The sequence below is a fragment of the Neopsephotus bourkii genome, unplaced genomic scaffold (assembly GCF_033783945.1).
Source record: "Neopsephotus bourkii isolate Nb327-2 ecotype Australia unplaced genomic scaffold, CSIRO-AGI_Nbou_v1 NB_1589, whole genome shotgun sequence".
Lineage (NCBI taxonomy): Eukaryota > Metazoa > Chordata > Aves > Psittaciformes > Psittacidae > Neopsephotus > Neopsephotus bourkii.
The window spans coordinates 2,289,933-2,310,245 of NW_026902065.1; the positions used below are offsets into that span (position 1 = coordinate 2,289,933).

The 20,313-nt window shown below is 43.2% G+C and overlaps 1 protein-coding gene and 1 long non-coding RNA gene across 3 annotated transcripts; one reads left to right on the forward strand and one right to left on the reverse strand.

The window, feature by feature from the left end:
• Positions 1 to 710: 710 nt before the first annotated feature.
• On the reverse strand, positions 711 to 14,513 carry TMEM263 (transmembrane protein 263). 2 transcript variants are annotated; one of them, XM_061371826.1, is made up of 5 exons: positions 14,491 to 14,513; positions 11,027 to 11,088; positions 9,960 to 10,084; positions 7,899 to 7,968; positions 711 to 3,375 (listed from the first exon to the last, which is right to left on the reverse strand). In XM_061371826.1, exons 4-5 carry the CDS (start codon positions 7,960 to 7,962, stop codon positions 3,089 to 3,091), a joined length of 351 nt encoding a protein of 116 aa, XP_061227810.1. In that variant the 5' UTR covers positions 7,963 to 7,968; positions 9,960 to 10,084; positions 11,027 to 11,088; positions 14,491 to 14,513; the 3' UTR covers positions 711 to 3,088. The 2 variants fall into 2 exon arrangements, with proteins under 2 accessions (XP_061227810.1, XP_061227811.1); XM_061371827.1 differs by lacking the exon at positions 14,491 to 14,513 and adding an exon at positions 14,073 to 14,259.
• Positions 14,514 to 17,444: 2,931 nt separating this feature from the next.
• LOC133222228 (uncharacterized) lies at positions 17,445 to 19,127 on the forward strand. The gene is made up of 3 exons (XR_009728231.1): positions 17,445 to 17,615; positions 17,947 to 18,031; positions 18,528 to 19,127. It is a non-coding gene; the product is annotated as an uncharacterized LOC133222228 (long non-coding RNA).
• The last annotated feature ends 1,186 nt before the right edge of the window (positions 19,128 to 20,313 follow it).

Here is a 20,313-nt window from a genome sequence, read left to right on the forward strand (position 1 = left end):
CTCCTCCCCTTTCAAAACAAAAATACAAGCAGAAAGACTCCTCTCTACCCACAGACTGAAATTCATTCAGGCCTTCAAAACACTTTGCCTGGCACCTGTTTCTGTCTTCTTCCCAAGATTCATTTATAATAAAAACTCAGGGAAGCTCCCAGTTACCAAAACATTGTATTGCTAAAATCTGCTTCCTCATCTCTTGCCCTGCCCATGGCAGGGGGGTTGGAACTTGATGATCTTAAGGTCCTTTCCAACCCTAACTATTCTATGATTCTATCTCTTGCTGTTATGCACAGTGAAGTGAAACAGTCTGAACTGTTAAAGCCTGGCACAGAAAAGCCCAGCCTTCCATTACATGGTGAGCAGTCAGGCATACAAGTAGTCTTCATGAACATTGCCCCTTTTAAAATGGAGACTGGGAAAGCGAGGATAAAATAAAACCACCAGAAAAACAACCCCAAGACATAACCAGCTCACTTCCCATGAAAATACCAGTTCCATGTTCCATTCAACTCACTACAGTCTTAACCATGGGTATCCTCAGTGCCCAGGAGAAAAAAAAAGGGATTTTGTGTCTATGCACAGCCTACACAGTGAAGTACAGTTTCTGTTGATAGCTGGTTGGCACTATTTAGATATGGCTAAAAGACACACTGGGCCATGATACTGCGGGAAAGTACACTTTTCTCCACACATAAACTAAGGAAGCTTTCAAGTGTCTGAAACAGCAACAATTTAATGTTTCACAAGTGTCAGGAAAGAATCAGAACAAGTTTTTAAGAAAAAACAAGTTTCAGAAGTGAATGGAAAAAAATATGCAAGATACAGGACAAAGCTTTTTTTGAAAACTAAAACCATATGCCATGTTGAAGTGTTTCAGTTACAAGATTCAGAAGTAATAACTACAGGATATGTCAAGAACAAAACATCATGAAGTGTGTCGGCAGCTTGTTACAGATCTCACATTGCTTATCTCAGACCGTACTTGTTTTGCAGCAAGTTTCATAGTATAAAAATTAGAGAATGTCATAAAAAAGGGGTATGAGCAGTTCATCCATTTTCAGCAAACTATTAGGAAGGGTTTGGTCGAGTGTCACAAATACCACTGTGCTCCAAACAGGTTACTCCAAGGGTTCAGTGGTAGCACGCTGGGGATATGTCTACACTGGGAACTGCACAGCAGACCACACGTTATTTGCTGCAGCCACATTGCCTCCGATACCCAGGCTAGTTCATTTCTAGAGTTAATTGACATCCTTGAACTGCACTGCATTCTGTGTGATTAGCTTTGACTATTAAAAACAGTTAAAGTCTTCCATTTGTTGCATAAACTTACCACATCCCTGCAGCAGGTTGGAGCTGAGCAGCTGGTGCATCTAACCAAAGGAGCAGATAAAGCTATTTATTGGGCTTTTGCTTTCCCCACCACCCCAAATCCCCATGCTTCCAAATACTGTACTACCAACATATACAATTACTGATACCAGATAAAGTTGCTCTGGAGTGTAGTTGAAGTACCAATGGCTCAGAAAGGCTAGGTGACTACTGTACCATAACTTACACACAGTACACTTTCAACATCTGTGAAAAAAGGACTAAGCTTTAGATAAGTGATATGTTTTGATTTTTTTTTTCGTATCTAAAAAGTCTCCCTATATAGCCTTCTTGTAAAACCACAGCCACTGAAAAAGGAAGCTTATGTGCTTAGAAGTTGCAGGAACACAAGGTTGTAGAAAGCACTGCATACACAACATCCACAGCCACCTTCTGTGGGCTTCTGAAGAGGTTACTTATCTGCAAAGTCAGTACACAAAAAGATCACCAACAGCGTCTGTTTTAAGGCAACCTCAAGCTGTGTTGTTACAAGTGCATTTTCCCCCTCACGCTGCAGAGGATCTACAGATGTTCCCACTGGAGATGTGTCAGCATTTGGAATCTGTCAGTATACAAGTTACTTGGATGATATTTCTCTCTATTTTCTTTTAAGGCCCCATCTACTTTTTTTGGTTTCTTTTAAATAAGAGTATTACATTTGACTCAAACATCAAAATGCAAAGTATGAGAGAAAGATGTAGTGAAAAAATCCTTGCATTTGCTTTAACAGAGCAAGAAACTTAACCTGGTGCATCATGGAGTTGAGACAACAGCTTTGCCAGTTCTTCAGTGATTTCCAACTACACAAAGGCATTTCAAGTCAGACAGTTGTGCCAGATGATCACAAACATCAGCCCAGTTTCCATTAAACCATCATTTTTTCTAGTGTTTAGAAGTTTATTAGAAGCAAGTTTTTACTTGCCAGCACATACACCTGAGATGGAGCAATCTTGTTTCAGTAAAAATGGAAAAGGCTTCAGTTACCAGGATTTATAAAGAGAGTCTAAAACTCATACTGTCAACTGCACTGAAACGAGTGGACAGTTCTTCGGACAGCTTCACCTAGTAAAATAGATATTTTTCTCTAATAAGGCATTGTTAGTTTACTCTTTATGATCCCTTCTACCATGCTGTTGAACCTTCTCACTTCTATCTCCACTCTGACTTCCAGTTTCTGCACCACACTAGTTCTATTTGCTCCAGTATGCATGGGCAGAACAGTCACTGGAAGTTTACAGGCTGCCTGCAAATACTGTTTCAAAACCCAAACTATTCAGGCACATCCAACAATGCCATTACACAGCTGAATGATCCTTAGCAGGAGGATGTGGAAACCACTGAGAACAGCAAATGGTATCTCATCATATTGATGGTACGGAAGAGACTACCAAGTTTGTGTTCACATTTTAGTCCAAAACGGCAAAAGACTTACAGTAAATGAATATTCAAATATGTATTATCCCTTCAGATACACTTACTTCTATAGTTATCTAGTGTAACATTTCACCAGACACAAAGCTTCAATCTAGGCTCTAATGAATCTTCATACGCCGTGCCATCCAAGCTTCTTCCGTCCTTTGCAGATGAAATAGAGTTACTTGCACAACTCTTTAGAAGATAAAGTGTCTAAGACACATGGCTTCTCATGGTCCAAATCTGAGCAGATTTTAATGCCACTGTTGTAATATTCTGGAGAATCAAATATGTCTCAGTTTTGGATTTAGTCAGACTTATCCTTTTTCTTTCCCGTTAAAGGCACTTTACTTGCAACAGCAGATCCTACAGCTGTAACACCTCCAGCTACAGCAGAAACACTTCCTTTGACTAGCCCCACTCCCACTGAAGGCACAGATGTAACTGCTGTTTTGGTTATCTCCAAGCTCTTCCCTCCAATCCAAGCAACACCCCCAATCGTGGCACCAACAGCTCCCTTTGTGACACTGAAGAGGCCACCAGTCACACGAGAAAGCATGCCAGGCTGCTGCTGCGGGTGGTCTTTTACTGAACCTGAGGGAGGAAGCAACAGTGAAGTCAATCACAGAGCTAGGATTAAAACATTTAATCTTCTTCCAGCAAGCCCTTTCCTGTAATTTGGAGCAGGGAGGGAGGAGTCCAATGGCCAAATAAGCTCATTAAATGAAATTATGGAAATGTAACAAAGAAAGGGTTTATTTCCCAATAATAAATACATAATCATGTATAATAATAAAAATGATGTAATAATAAATAATACATAGTAATTTGTCTGCCCCATCCCTGGCAGCGTTCAAGGCCAGAGTGGCCAGGGCTTTGAGCGATCTGGTCTAGTGGAAGGTGCCCCTGCCTATGGCAGGGGGGCTGGAACTAGATGAGCTTTAAGATGCTTTCCAACCCAAACCATTCTGTGATTCTACAAAGTACCAAAAGTGGTCCCCAAAGGCATTATAGTTATGAGAGGTTAAAGATTCCCAACAGAAGTCCCAATATGACGCACAAAACCAAATCACAAACCATAGGATTTCCACATGCTGTTGACCACATAACTATGTTCTTTTTAATGTTATGTTTAATCTGCATTTTTCACAGTGTCTTGTATAAATAAATTTCTATTCTCTATTTTATGGTACAATTACAAAGCCTCAAAGTATTAGACTCCCAGAATTAGGCATTTAGCCTAACAGTTGGGTAATTACTTCATATTTCTAAATGTAAGCTTTGAAATGCTAAAGAGACATTTGTACCTTGCCTCTAAAGGAAATTAAAACTGCAGCCCCACACCCGCTACTGCATAAGCATCATCTACTCGTCAAAGACAAAACAGGAAGATGAAATGGTATGTTAATGTATTTAAGCACACAAGAAAATACCATCTACTGCACCTAGAAACCAGTCACCCTGACACATTTCTCTGCAAGGTGTTTTCAGTGTGAACCTTGAGAAATCTCTGGTCTCCACAGCAGTGTTGGACAGGTCAGAATTTTTCAGCTTCTGTCTTGTCCTCACCAACCCCAAACCCTTCTTTAAAAAAAAGTTTCAGAGTGAACCATGGCAAGAGACAGACAGTTAAATACAGGGCAAGAGTTCCACAGTATTTGTATTTTCTAGCTACCTGTAGGTAATATATGGGATTTAACACGTACATTTCCCTTTCTCGTGGAAAAACAACAGGGAGAACCAAGAAAAGAGCAAGCGGAACCACACTGGGTTTGCTAGGGAAGAAACAAACTTGAAAGAGAGAGGTGAGGGAGTCAGCAGCAGAAAGAACATGCTTGGAAGAGGGTAAGTCTACAGGGGCACGGGAAAAAGAAGAATCAAGATCTAGATCCACCAGAGACCTTTATCCTGCCTCTGTCACCGCATTCACTCTGCACTGTGATGTGCCTTAAGAAAACCAGTGCAACACGTCTCAGTCTCCAGTACCCTGACTGCCAACAACTTGCATTTGGAAAACAATTTCCACGAGTTGCCTCCCAGCACTCATCTACTACAAGATGAACAACTTTCTCCCTACAAAGGTAAGCAACTTTTCAGGCACCTCCAGGGAGTTTTTGATGATGCCAGGACTGATCCAGGACATGGAATTCATTAAAAGTGTAGTTCCCATATGAGTGCCCCAAATAATTCAAACAGAAGATGCCAAAGAGAGAAATTCTTACAAGTTCAACCAAAACAAAAGTATCCAGAGGGACAGTGCAGCTCAAGGGAGCAGAAAGTACTAAAAATGCTTCCAGCTTACACTAGTGTCTCTTATTAAAGAAACTGATATACGTAAGAGAAAGCATCATGGAAACTACAAATATAAATGACAGTCTTTTACCTAAAGCTAAGTAATACCCTTGTCTGGCTCACTGTAGGCCCACAGCTTTCAACCTGGACATCTCCAGCAAAAACACGCTGCCAACTCAAACACGTCAGAATTCCTATTTACATAAAGAAAGATGTTAAGGAATAACACTCAGAGGAGTATATAGAGCCTGGTATAAAATCCACTGTCCAGGTATTAATCACTTTAAGATTCTTGTGACCAGACTTCCACACCTTGTAAAAAAACTTAGTCAGAAAGTGCTTCACTTCCACCTAACTGGATCATTATCATCAGGGTGAATAAAGCCTTATCACACTGAATTTTCAGAGCTGATTTCAGTGAGTCAGAGGTCATATTAGCAAGAAAGGACCCACCAGAGCTAACTTGAAAAATAACAACAAAGAAACAAAAGTAATCTTGAAAGGTTTCTTCTTACATTACTTCAGGTGGACAACATCTACTCTATTTCACAAGTGTCAATACTGACTGTGACTAAGTGTATTAATAACTTGCTGGCTGTGGCTGACACATCCCCATTTCATTCCTGTTTGCACTGTCCATGAGGTCTAATAAACACCCTGCAGCTGTGAAGTCTTCACTGCTGGTTGATTTCTGGTTTAGGATATGCACTCCTGCTCTCCGATTGTTTCTAACCAGTATGAAAAAGAAAGTAAACCAGATCATTCCTAAATTTAGGAAGAAAACACCTGTTCCTTGTTCAGGGGTTGGATCATGCTGCCTTGCAGCCAGCTTCCTGCTGAGTCCAACAGCGAAAGAGTTTGCATGAATTTAGGTTGCAAATATAAAGCATTAGAATAGGACTGCTCATAGAAAGCATGAGCCCAAAAGTTGCTTCTACTTACGTATGGCTTTAAAGCCTTTGGGCACTAAGGTTCGAGTGGGATTTGGACAAACTGGAACTATTATATCTTTATGAAAAATTGCAAATTGGTTTTGAAACTGAGCCTTTCCTCTGACGATTTTTGTGGCAGCCTGTTCCGAGAGCCCATCTTCTTGCAAATATGAATGCCTCCCATCCATGTTTGGCCATCTTCATATGACAGTGTAAGCATATCGCATATGAAGGTCTTGTATATTTAAAATAGGGATCTTCAAGAGTATTCCAACATTTTAACTACACTCAAAGCTTCAAGAGTGCATGTGAAACAGAATCAAAAGGAAAAAGCCTTCTCAAAGATGGAGTTTCTATTAAGATGAGTTGTGTTTCATTCTGCTCCCTTTAACTACACCAACTTTCTTCATCTATTTAGCCTTCATATTCATACTGGTTCTTGTCATACTGAAAGAAGATACTGTGCAGAAAAAAAATCAGTCTTAATTGCTCACAAATCTTAAACAAAACCTTGCATTATCTAGTGATGTTCAGGCTCTGCTCTCATGCTCTGAACCACCTGAATATTCTGGGAAGATAAAAAATGCCCCCTTATTTCACTGCCTTCCCCAAGAATCAGTTGTAGTTTACCAGTCAGACCACTGTTCGCTTTCTATACCTGAGGTTTAACATGTATAAACCACAATTCAGTCTTTAAAGCAAAAAGAAAATAAAAAAGGTGCCTTAAAAGCCAGACTTGAAGATAACACACATTAGGGCATAGTCTTCCAACATGGCATTTACTTTCAGAAATGCTTCTGGGATCTTGACAACCCTCCAAGAGCTTAAGCAGAAAAGACTTTCGTCCTCACCCCATGGTACTGTAACAAGTTCAAGGATGGCAGAGCTTAAGAACCACTGTGCCACTTTTCCTGTCATCTTCTCGTACTTGTGTTTCCTGTCTAACAGTTACAAATAGAGTGAGCTATTTTGCTTCAACCCTTTCTGCTACACTTGAACAACAGTTTATTATGCACTAACTGAAGCAAATTGTTCAGTTATACAATATATAAAAGCTGAGGAAAATAAAACCCCAAACCAACAAACAGAGCTTTAAAGAGCCATTACATATTGAAGAGCTGAGAAGGAAATGGGATTCACAGACCTCCACATCCAACACATTTGGTCTTAAAGCAAGAGAAGACAGAACAGAGACAACCTGTGTGCCAAGAATGGCTTTTGATCTAGTATGCTTCCAGACACATTATGCAAACAGGGCTCTTCACAGTCCTGCTGCTCCACAGTCTGGAAAGGAATTCTGCTCATTAGCAACTGCATTTCCTCTGCAGATCTAATATCCAATTTGAGATTCATTTCATTCAGGAGACCAAGATGTCACCCATCCAGTGAAGTCAAGTGTGAGTGAGTTTGTTTTTATGAAACCATGAGATTATTTCAACAGTTAGAACAACAGTTAATTGTATGACGGAAAAGGGTCTCAAAAGTAGTAATGAAGTTCCATATATTTTTAAGCACATCTTGTTTAAAAGGAACTATGAACTCAGCAAGGTGTCCAAAAGCAAAGCCAGGATCTTTTCACCTCACATAACGAACAGCAGACCAATTTACATCTCTGGAAACTAATCTGCAAATTATGTCCTTCAGGATAAGCCCATCTTCTCTGTAATTTATCAGTACAGTTGTTTACCAAGTTAGATTCAGTGGTCTTACTGCCATTAGGATAATGCAAACGTGAAATGAACAGTAACCTAGGACCATCCAATCCTGGGGCTGGCTTCCTTACTTTACTTAACTGAAAGTTAAGGTGTTCAGCTTGCATATCTGTTTTTAAAAGAGAAAACTGATGAATTTCTGTGAATTTACAGAAATCAGATTATGAAAACTAATACATACCTTCTGGTGGTTCATCATGAAGGTATGATGGGACTTCCTGTTGGTTTTTGTCCGTTTGATTCATTATTGCCTAAAAAAGAAATTCACATATGCTATACATCTTTTCTGGCAAAGCATAAATGTAATCTGTGTACCCAAAATTCACGCAGTTTAAGTTCCACAGCAAAGGAACTCCTAGATAAGCTATAGCAGCTCCTGCCAAACTGCTGCTCTTTGTTATCAGACTGTGCTTTTGCATTCTTCAGCCAGACTCAGTACTTGAAGAAAGGAGCCCTCCAGGTCAGCAGGCCTGGTGAGAGCTGCCACACCACCGAGTAAGTACATCTCAAACCTAAAAAGCAGGTAGAAAAACAGTATGAAACCAAAACCCTCCTGCAAATCCTGCCTTCCCTCCTTAGCAGACACCGAGGTCAGGAAAAGAAAGAAAACCAAGTTGAATTATACCACTCGGCACCCTTCTATCTTCCTGCCAGTGACCTCTTAGTTCTCTTATCCCTGAACAAGCCTTTAAATTATTCAGTTTCTTCCAGAAAACATTGATCACCTCAAAAATAATTCCAGCTTCTCTTGCTGTGCCTAGATCTCTCTGTATTTTCTGGGGGAGAAAGCTGGGATCTAAAGAAGGGATGAGGAGGCAGAAACAGAACGAGGGTGGGAAGCCTCACCTAGAAAACAGCACCTAAAACCCTCATAGTACAATTATGAAATCAAAGCATCACAGTAAAAAATGGCACCCACACAAATGACAGATCTTTGGATGAGAAGCAAGCCTAAACTGAATATTAAAGAGTCCTCACAATCAGAACTGAGGGTATCAGTTCACAACTCAGAAAACGCAGATACCTTTACACAAGAAGCTGAACAGGAAAGCAAGCAACCACCCTACTGCAGGATGACTGATTTGGTGGCAATGCTGAACAAGTACCTCTCAAAAGCCACAAAGGCAAATATGGAACCTACGAAATAGCAAAATGAGTGGCAACCCGTCAACACGGAAGGCTAAATGCATGAGAGCTAAAAGGCAATTTGAAAAAGTATCAATTATAGAATTCCTTGTTCTTTTATTTCATCACAAATCAAAAAGTCGAAAGAAAAGAAAAAAGGCCCAACTGATCCCAGGAAGCAATGGAGTGCAGTCAGGCTCTGGGAAAGGACCCTATTCAGGTCCTACATGACCTCTTTGCATTCACCTTTGCATAATGCAAGCTGAAAGAAATACAAGGATTTCATCCTCACTACCTGAAGGTACATGTAGGTTGTTACCTTTTTTACAACTTGAAACAAAAATACCAGGCACTGTAAGAAAGAGAAGGCAGATGCTGCAAGAAACTGACAGGCCTGACATTACTGATCAAAACATCTGTACAAGATGAAGCAACTATGCTTTTACTTAATACGTGAGCTACTTGATCAGGAATTTGGAAGGAGTTTATTCACTGCATATGGGAAGATCCTAAAAAATGTAAAACAATAATCACAGCCTAGCGCGCCTTACTTCAAATAAAGAAATAAGCAAGCAACCAAAATGGTTCTGAAGCAGACTCATGGGAGACACAAATGACTTAAGCCAGAGATAAAGTATTTGTTACAAAGAACTATCTCCACTAATACGTTTGTATCTAGCCAGCAGGTAGCTCCCAGAAGAAACCCAGATGAAATTGCTACTTTGAGCTTCCAAAAAAAGGCACTTCAGCAGAAAATTTTCAGGTATCTAGGTTACAGCCTGCGTCATGCATCCCTATATCCAATTTAACACCTCAGGAGACTTAAGAGCCTCTGAAAAGCTATCCAAAATCCTGTGTGCTAGACAAGGTGTAGCATATCTGGTGAACAGGAAATACTACAGGAGCATGTTTTAAACCTGGCTCCCCTCCAGAGATTTAAGGTGAGTATTTCTGCTGACTGGAGGTCAAAGGCCTGGAATAACTCCTTAGTGGCAGATGACTTCATCCAGTCTTCAGATGAAGAGGGCAGGAACGTATTTTTTTTTGTCTTCAAAAACTGGAGTTAGAAAACCAGAAACCCTTCCCTACGCAATACCATTAAGGTGAAAGCACTCACCTACGATTTGATGCCTCCTTTGTCTGTTAAGATTCAAGCTCCTATGTTCCACTTTGCAAGAGAGTCCCCTGGTCACCAGACTGCAGTGTATCCTAAGGCAGGTTTCTCTTCACACTGTGTACTGCCTGCTGCCTGTCCCCACAAAAAAGAAGAAAGCAAAATTTATGAGACCCAACAGAGATTACAACTCAGCTGACATCTATGGCAGCGATCTGAAGGTGCAAAGATAATTGTGCAGCGAACTGGAGGTAATTCAGACGCAGTATTGATTAGCAAACTTCGGAAACTTAAGTGGGAAGCTGTAAATTCAATGTTCCCCAGGCACTGAACCACTCACAATTGTTACAGCAATGCAAACACATGCAACAAGGCAAAGATTTGTCAGAAGCCTGAACCCTTAATGCAAAATAAACTTTAGCATTTTCATCCAGTGATGTCAAATTCACAGTGTCTTCTGTCACGGGGTTCATTTAACACCTCCATTTAATGATCCCATGGAATGAGGTAGGATCTCCAAGAGTCCTGGCAGAACTCATAGACATTCATGAAGCAGACATTTAGCATACCAGTGGCACTCTCCAGTTTCCTTCTTCATCTGTGTAGATGTTATGATGCTCTTATGTTAAGAACGAGAAGCAAACCCAGATCTTAAAAAGACATTTCAAACAGGGACGCACATAAACTACTTTTTGCTTTCCCCCACCTCACTGCACTTAGGAATGTGCTAGTCCTTCAAGAGTTAAGGGATAACTTCTCATCTTTAACAATGCATTAACATACGTATCAACCATCACACTAAAAGAATAATTAAAAAAAAAAGGAAGTCACTCTATTGGTTTTAAAGAAGAAAACACACTTTCATACTGTCAGAATATGAAATATACAGGAAACTTCCAACTTTTATACAATTGTAAAGAAAGAACTGGTTTGCACGAGGATTTTTAAGAGCTATTTATAACATGAATGCTGTTTCAGGACCCTGAACGAAAGCCCAAGAAAGCTCTGGAGGTATCACTTCAGCCACACGTACGTTCACATCAAAGCTGATTAAAATAAAGTTTTCTCACCAAATATATTCCTTCGTGAAGATTTCTAGTTAGGTGCTTCCACACAAGTATCCTACGTACACCTATGAGAAAAGCAGAAGGTTAATGACAGCTTATGGTCATCTACTGCCACGTATCTGCCATGGGCGTATGGTGGGTATCATACAGGGAGCCCCACACTTAGGGAGAAGTGCACTTGGCATGGCCTTAAGACACCAGAATTTTAAGAAATCTATCTCACTGACCAAAACACTGATTCCTTTTGTGTTCTTAGGCAATGGAAACAATTTACTTGCTCTACATGCTGTCATGAGGATTACTACAGTGTCATAATTAATGTTAAGACACAGGTTCTCCTTAATGAGTCTGCAGCTCTTAGACAGCAATCTGTGTAAACTTTTAGCCTTCCACTGAGAAGTGAGCTCTACCCATTACAGATGTGTGTGCAACTTCCCGAGCTTCAGATGATGCTCTTGATGCCTTTCTGACTTCACAAACAAAAAGCCCCACTGTTTCAGCACAGCAAACCTGGCCCAAGCAGCAGCCAGTAAAAACTGGCTCATTTCAATGCCACTACTCAGACATTTGCGGGTAGCAATGAACCTACACAAGGATGCAGCCAACTTCAGCTGGCAGCATAACACTGCTCCAGAAGGCTGCTGCAGCAGCAGACACTGCTGGAACTATTCACCTGACAGAACTGCAAACAAACCAATTCCCTTGTCTCAGTCCACCTTAAAAAAAATAAGCTTCCTTCTGCCCACCAGTTATGAAGCTAGAAAGCTTGGCTACGGAGCTGATGGAAGACAAAACAGTCCTTGCCACATGCATGACTCTCCTTCCCCTCTTCCAGCAGCTGCAGATTTCAAAATGAACCTCACGTCTTTCACATGGATGAAAATAATTATTTTAGGGGTGATACTTTAAGGAATTCCTTTTGGAAAGAGTTGCAGTGCTCTGCTCTCCAAATTAAACAAAGAAACAAGCATGAAGCCAAAAAGGTAATCCCACCCATGGCTGCTCTTCAGGGTACCACTTCAAGGTGAACAAGTGACCCCTGACTATTAGCTTTCCTGCTTTACACCCTGGACTAGGGCTTGTAACGTTTATGGGTGGGAGTGCTCAGTGCTATTAATTCTCTCAGACATAACCCTCAGAGCACAGCTGACATGGAAACATGCTTTTAAGTTAGTTAATGCAAAGGAGACAGTTGACTGAGCTTCTGTAAGTAGAAAGAGTCAACGCTAACAGCACTAAAGTGAAAAAGCAAATCCAGGCACGTAGAAAGCGTGCAGCTAAAAACCAAGAGCATAGCTGACATTTCAACAAGCCTTCTGTTTAAAAGCCAAGCTTCAAAATTCAGATTTATGTACAAAGCAAGACTAGCTTGGAAGCCATCATACCCATTCCAGAAGGGGAAAAAGAGACAAGGTATTCAGGGAAAGAACGCAAAAAGTTGATCAGAAGTTTCCAGGTGTGAACACTGATTACTTTTAAAGCTATAGCAGAATGGGCTACAGCCCCCCAGAAAACATGCCAAGCCTACCACAAAAGATTTAAACAACAGGCTCACAGTATGCAGGGCTCAGCACACAGCTGGGACGGTAATGCAACATTAATTATGTGCATGTGGTGTATTAAAAAACAAATACACCCTGCACACACAGTTGAAGGCAAAAAAGGAAGCGTGTCTCCTGCAAAACAAAAATCACCCTAACCCTTAACTTTGCACAGGACATTACAGCATCATATTTACCTATATGAGAATCCAGAGCATTTCTCCAATTAAAATATAGATCAGGCTCCAGGGAACACCCGATGTTGGCAATGAAGTTTTCTCCGAAGCAAGGATTCATAAGAAAAATTCCCCTTTTCTAATTCTCCAAACTTGGTTTCTAGAAATTAGATGGTAAATTCCAGGAAGGCACAGGGTACAGCTTCAGAAAGGCCATGGAAGCTCCATTTTACCAGTCCTGTCACCCTATGCCTCCTGCTAGCTCAGCTTTCTAAGGCAGAGCCTTCTCCCTTTCTTGTAATGCTTTATCAATGCCTTGAGGTCCACTTTGCCTCAGCACTCCTCCTCCATGAGGCCTACAAAGACAAAACCTGACAGCACCTAAGAGCTGGAGTGATAGAGCAGTCACTGAAATTCCTTGCCACCTCTTGCTAATGAACTCTTTCCCATGCATTCCCCGCGATTGTTGGCTCTGGTCTGACATTTAGACCTGTTGACTTGCCAGACAAGGACCACCTTTTGTACTGAGGAGGCAACACCAACTTCACTGAATGTTTAACCAAAGCTTAAGATAAACCTTTGAGAGAAAAAGTCTGTGTAGCATTTACTCAGCAGGCTTATAACTGATGTGCATACAAAGCAGTATTTGCGAACTAAATTAAGCTATCTCACATGCATCCTTCCAGTTTACAGAGGCATACTGCCTGAACACTGAGGCAGGCTACATGCACTTGATATTCGTCTTCCTCATGGAATGATATCCTGATTCAGAGCTCTTGTTTTCAGCCTGGTTACATGAGGAGAAGGAAGCATTTAATCACATCCACAGAGGCTGCCTATGAGCTTCACACAATGACTAGAACCTGCTGCATGGCTAAAGTAACTTGCATTAGTTTTCAGGCCACACCACACAAACACCTAGGCTAGGTGAATGCCGAAAGACAAGCTGCTCCCAAACAGCTTACCAAAAAACTTTTCCACATCCTACTCCATCAAGCTGGCCTTGATAGAACTGCATGGAATGAACAGCAGGTTACTACAGGAAACATCTGTATATGGCGAAGGCTACGAAGACCACATGAAGCAAAGCTTCTCCTGACACAGAGAAGTTGACGGGGGAGCACAACACCAGCCAGGGAGGAGGCCAAGACGAGCTTGGCTCCCCCAGATGCCCACCCAGGTAGGAGCTCTGCCAAGGCCAGGACCCGGAAGCCGCCCCCGAGACTGGTCCCGCTCCCGGTCCCGGTCCCACAAGCGAGCAGACGCCCGCCCTGTTCCGTCGAGGCCTCACACCCGCTCGCAGCGCGGCGCAAGCCCCCGCCTCGTAGCTACCTGCCTCCCCGGCAGCGCTCGGGAGGCGGCGGGCAGCGGACCACAGCCGCGGGCACCGCCGGGCACCTCAACGCAGGGCGGCGGCACTGACGTGGCAGCCAAGGCCGCGGAGGAGCCGCTGCAGCCGGCCCGGCCCTCTCCCCGTCCTTCCCGCCCGCCGGTGCCGCGGCAGGGAGCACAAAGGCGGGCTGGCTGCGATTCGAAAAGCGCCGGGGGCAGGTGGCGGCGGCGGCGGCCCCGCTCCACCAGGCCCGCCTCTCCCTCCGGCGGCTCCGCCGAGTCCCCTCCCGTCTCCTTCCTCAGAAGTTTCCCTTCCTCCGCGCCGAGGAGCAAAGCGGCGGCAGGAAGGGGGCTGTGGCGGCTGCCCGGCTAACGGCGGGACCAGGACGACGGCGGCGGCCGCTCAGCCCCCACTCACCACGCAGCAGACTCGGCTCGGTTCAGCTCCGCTCCGCCAGAGATTTCACCCCTGCGCCTTTCCCCGCTGCCGACGTGGCGCCCGCCCCGTCGGCGCCCGCAGACCCCGCCCCAGCGCCCGGCGCGGCCCCCTCGGCTGCGGGGGGCACGCAGGCGCCGCCGCTCCCGCCCCCTCCCCGCGGGACCCGATCGCTCAACCCCTCAATGGCCGCCTCCTCCGGGGCCACGCGTTAGTACCGGCCTCCTTCGGAGGGGCCGGGCTGCCCCGGGGGATTCCGCGGGCCCCCGCCCGACACTTATGGCCCCCAACAGGCACCGTCCTGTGCGGGGGAAGGGGGCAGGCCCAGACACACGGGGCCTCGTATCCCCAGCGGCCCCTGTGGGACCTGCGCTGAGCGGGGCTTTGACACCAAGGCGGGGGAAGGTGCCAGGTAGTGGCAGGGGAGGAAAAGAATGGCAGTGATGGCACTGCTGACCAAGATGCTGCAGGGTGTGTTTGGCTTGTGGCACTCAGTCGGGCTGGGGAGCACTTTGGAGATGAGGTTTGGGGTGAATAGATGCACCCGTGGGGCTCCCTGACCATGCACAGAGGGAAGACTACACCATCCTGTGTGCTGTGAGAAGCACGATGCTGTGCTGTGCCATCGGTGTGGTGTGAAGCCGCTATGCTAATCCGAAAGATCTGGGGTTACGTTAAGCACCGCTTATGTTGCACCCTTTATTCCAGCTATTATGTGGGTGAGTGGAGCTACTCACATGCAACCTGTAGGGAGTGACGTTGTACTCACGATGGTTTACAGGCATGGCTTTCTAGATACCTACACCAACAAGGATAGCTGAGGAAAAACACATTTTCTGTCAGTCACCCCTTATTTGTGACCTCTTCCTGCTCATCCCTAAAAATCCTTTGTGATGAACTTTCAAGTTTGTCAGGAACTGTTGGATGGCCAGGGAAGAGAGGGAAGTACCAGGTACTTTGAATGGGAGTTTAGAAACGGAACTCCTCTCAGCAGCACAGAAATACTAAATACCCCATAAAATGCTTCACAAGATCAAAAACCTTGAACAGGCAAAATGTCACCTATGCTTCCTCCACCCATCTTCATGCTTGACTACCACCCTTCTGATTTACCCTTTTGTCCACAAAGAGAGGTGTATAGAGTGTAATCTTTCCTGGACCCCTCCAAAATCATTAGTCCCTGTCTGAACTTGGCTCTTACGTGGGAAATACAAAGCTGGCACCTGGTTCCACAGACATGTCTCAAGAGGCCTTTTCCAGGCTCTTTATCAGCCCCAGGTTCTGCAGTTTACCTCTGGATTAGCGCAGAGGGTTGTAATGCAGGCGTGAGATAAAGGTGAAGGAGATCTGTCCTCCTCAGAGCATGCAGATCTGTCAGAGGTAACTGAACAATTTCAGGAGCATCAGTGTGGCTCATCAGACTGACACTGTACAGGCCTCAGAGGGCATTGCTGATAACAGGGACATGGCGTTCCTGACTTGCTGAAGGAATAGGAGCCGTGTTCTTTAGTTTGGCACTGAACAAGAGAAAGCTGGAATGCAGGAGAAGCCAAGTGGAAAACCAAGGGCGGTGTCATGCTGTGAGCACTCCCCAGGATCTTTCAGGACGTGGGAGGCACCCAGTGTGCTGACTTGGTTGTGTTCTTTGGAAATACTACATAGGCACAGAGGAGTCCTACTCTGGGATTTTAATTTCCACCTGGGAGTGGGAGGACAGGTCAGCAACTCTGAACATGTAAGGTGTTCACATCTCTGATACTAGCAGAGGATGCCTACCACTGTTACCATTTTCTTGGGCTTCAAAATAGGGGGATTTTCCTACAGCTGCTCTTCATCCCTTGCCCTAAGGCCCAGGTGTACACAGTGCTTTCTCTGCATGCGATGCTCTGCTTCAAGTGCAAGGCCTATAGCTTCATGTTTCTAGTGGCAGCAGAAAAAGTTGCTGCTTGAGTGTTTGTGATGGAGTTAATCAATCACTCATCAACTTTACAGCATTAGGCATCAAAAAATGTTTTGCTTCCTAATAACTGAAAATGAAACACATTGCAGAGATGAAAATCTCTTCTTTTTCATACTCTGAAAGGCTCAGGAGGACTTAAGTTGTGAAGTGTTTTGCTGGGCAAACAACGAGCCAACTTCCTCATAAAAACCACAGCCATTGACGGTGGAGTCTCACTGGCAGGTGTAATAACTGAAATAACTTCAGGCTGCCGTCTCTGCAAACAACAGAAACCAAATGAGCAGCGTCCCTGTTACTTTAATAAACAACATTGAAGCTGAGGAAAAGGTTTTGATCACAGAGATGTGGTCACTGTGACTATTTTTGCTATCGTTTCATTTTTCATGCATTGAACGTATCCTTCACAAATAGTCTCAAAGATGGTCTGCTGTTGGTATGGTCAGTAAACACTTCTTTAGTATCACTTAATAGCCATGAGAAATAAATAACTTTCTTTATCTGGAAATAGCATATAGGCAGCCTCTTGACAATTTTAAAATGGAAAAAATACAGCGTTCAGTCTTCCCCCATGGAGGATTGGTTCCTGCATTAGATTATAGGTTTTTAGATTATGTCTGTGAATACACTGTGATTACAGATGCAGAAAATAATTGAAGTAAGGTCAAAGTATATACGTCTTGCATTCCATTATGGTGGTTGTGGTTGCTTCCACTGCTGCAATAGCTGTGGGGAACTGGGTTGGACTTTCACTATATTGGACTCAATGTAGACCTAGGAAACTGCCCTGACAGGAGTCTTTTTCTTTCAATGCAGAACTTAAAACGTGACATGTGCCCCAGGCCTTGCACTTTCATTTCTCCCACTGTAGGCAGCCATTGGGAAAAGTCAAAGCTGAGGGGAGAGAATCAGGTTCTTCTGTCTGATGCAGTCTATAGTTCTGTGACTGGATAGCAAACTCCAGCTGAACTGTTTGCTCAAAAGGAAGCCTGAACAAGGAACACAATGAGAAAGCATGTGAGATATTGCACGTGCTGATTTATTTGGTTAATTTTATTGTGTTTCTAGAGGTAATGAAGTGGAGCTGCTAAGGGTGAAGGCCAGAGATGGGCCTTAGGGGGTGCCACCTCCTAACCTGTATGCTGTGGGTGTGAATACATCTCTATTGCAGATCCATGCCTGTGGTATAGTGGGGATCAGGCAAGAACTGTGCTTTTGTGAACTAGAAATATAAATCTACTTTGGACTTAAAAATGGGTTCCCCGAGTAGATTACCTCAGTTAATGGTGTGCTAGAAGGAAGGAGAGAAGGAAGGAAGACAGATTAATGTCCAACATTTGTTGGTATTGAGGCTACTGGCTGATGTTACCTTACGAAAAACAGGTTGGAATGAAGGAGCAGTGTACCCCACTCAAGTGTATATAGTGCCTTCATTGCATGTGGAGGGACATGCTTAATTAAGTGTGATGCCTTACCTGCAGATGCATCTCCTCTCATAGAAAATGAAGCTGTCTGTCTGCTAAGAGTCCTGGGTAACCTAGCATGCAAGGGAAGAAAGTTAGACATGTGAGTTGGTTGTACAGCTACAGCCTTTTTGGTTGATGGTTCAGAAAGTAGCAGATCCACTGTACTACTGAAGTACCACCACAGTGCTGGGAACGAGCAGAAAAGCCAGAATACCCTCATTCCTCCTCATGGCACAGCTGACTGCAGAGTTACAACCAACACAAATTGGGAATAAGCAAGAACAGATTTTAAGTCTTTGGCTTAGGTATCTTTTTTTTTTTTTTTTTCCAAGGCAATATCACCATGTAATCATATACTTTAAAAAGTTATCCAGAATCTGGTTTTGCAGACCTTAGTCAGCTCATTACCAAGTCATTAGAAAAATGGTTCCAGCAGCAGAACTATTAATGAGCTTGGTTCAAGTAGGGAGCGCTTTGTGATTACTTGGCTCTCTGCCTTAGTTTAATTGCAATTTTGAATTTACATACTGCTATTCAACCATATGTTGCACCAGTGTTTACAAAGGTGAATAGATTTTATTGTCCTCATTTTATAGGTCAGGACATGGTGTCATTTTGGGGTCAAGTGACAAAGACTGAAGCCACCCAATCCCTGAGGCAGTCTGGATCTGTTGCTCAACCTGCACGGTGGCATTTCATCTGAGAGGATGATTGAGTGACGAGCCTGGAACAAAATAATTGCAATAATATTATTTGGTACCCAGTTTAATGTATTCATTAAGATTCACAAAGACCACAGAAAAGCTTCATATCTGGGGAAGTGCAGTGACCAATAGGAAAATGTACATTTGTCAGGAAAATAATCAAAATACTTGAAGTTATTTCTCAGAGTCTCAAAGAAAAACAAGATAATCACATAATAAGAAACACTGTTGTCCCTCCTATCACACTTTTTTATATTATCAGCAATTATTTGATGTTCCAGTCTTGCAAGTCTTATGAATATGAGCAAAGTTTACTGAAACAAATGAACCTGGAAAGGTCAGATCCCTGCCTTGAATAAATACATATAGATGATTATATTCCTGTTTAGTCTCCTAGGTGTGGTGTGCTGCAGAGAAGCACAGAAACTCTTTTGTGATGGTTTGTTTTCTTTTATCCAGGTTTAAATAAAATGTCCTTCTTGCTGTTTCCCAGCTATGTGCCCTACTTATTAGTGTGGTTTTGTAAGCTTTTTGTTCTGCGTTTTGAAGGTAGAAGGTTGACTGAGTTACGAGTTGGGTGTGTGTTCACCCACTTTCACAGCGTCTAACCTCTGAAGACAGCTCTTGGCATGGGAACCTCCCCCAGGAGACTGACATTTAAAATAACAGGCTGTGCTAAGCATGAAGTCACTCCTCAAGTCTATCTCTACCATGCCTCCATTTTTGTTGGGAAATAAAACATTATCAGATTTACAGATCTACACAGCAAGAATTGCTTCCATGTTTCTGAGGTTACGAAGCAAAGATAAAGTGCAGGCCTGTAATGGCACTGAGCACCTCTTCCCTTGCTTTTGTCTCTCAAAGGGTCTCTGCAGAGCTGAGTACATACCTTCCATCGGTTTAATTAGACATTCAACTTTCTGCTTTGCTTCCTTATTCTTCCCAAAGAGCTGATGAGAAGCCCAAGCATTTGGAAAATCAAGCAGGTATCTCCACATTTTGTTACAGCTATTTAATTACAGGGTTATAGATACATAAGTGCTTCCAGGTACACTTGGTACCTTCCAAAGGTGGCAGCAACAGTCCACGATCTGTCTTAAGGTCTAGTAAATGGTCTGATCATTGCTAGCTGTTAATGAGGAGAGCCAGCAGATTGCCACTGGTCCTCAGGGTGTGCATATTGCAGTGGTGACATGGCAGAGACTCTTTTTGCTGTTACTGCATTTATGAATGCAAATGAAAACACAAATATGAAACAAAAAGTTGTAAAACAGGTGTGGGAATACTCAGAAAAGTACTTTTGTTTCAATTTTGAACTACAAATCATCTGCTTCAAATAAGAAGATAATGTTGATACTGCTAAGAAGTGAATACTTCACGACCCTGTGGCTTTCTAATGTGCCTGACTTCTGCCTGATTGCTCCATACCTGTAGCTGGCCTACTGAGGGAATGAAAGGAACATTCAAAAGTAAAGGAAGCCACATGGTTTCACAAATCCTGGACCCAGCCCTCTGAACACTGTCAAATACAATCCTGTTACACAACTAGACCTAAATTCTGCACTACATGGAGCACAGTTTCTTTCCTCCTCCCCATTTTTCTGATCAACCCCTGTACTTCCTTTAATTCCTTTTTCTTTTCAAGAAAAGAATAAAAATAATAACAGTGATGATAAGG

Excerpts from the sequence above, each read along its gene's own strand:
- TMEM263 (XM_061371826.1), bottom strand. The coding sequence starts at position 7,962 with ATGAATCAAACGGACAAAAACCAACAGGAAGTCCCATCATACCTTCAT. Across the intron at positions 3,376-7,898 it reads TCATGATGAACCACCAGAAG|GTTCAGTAAAAGACCACCCG; the intron begins GTATGTATTAGT and ends TTCCTCCCTCAG.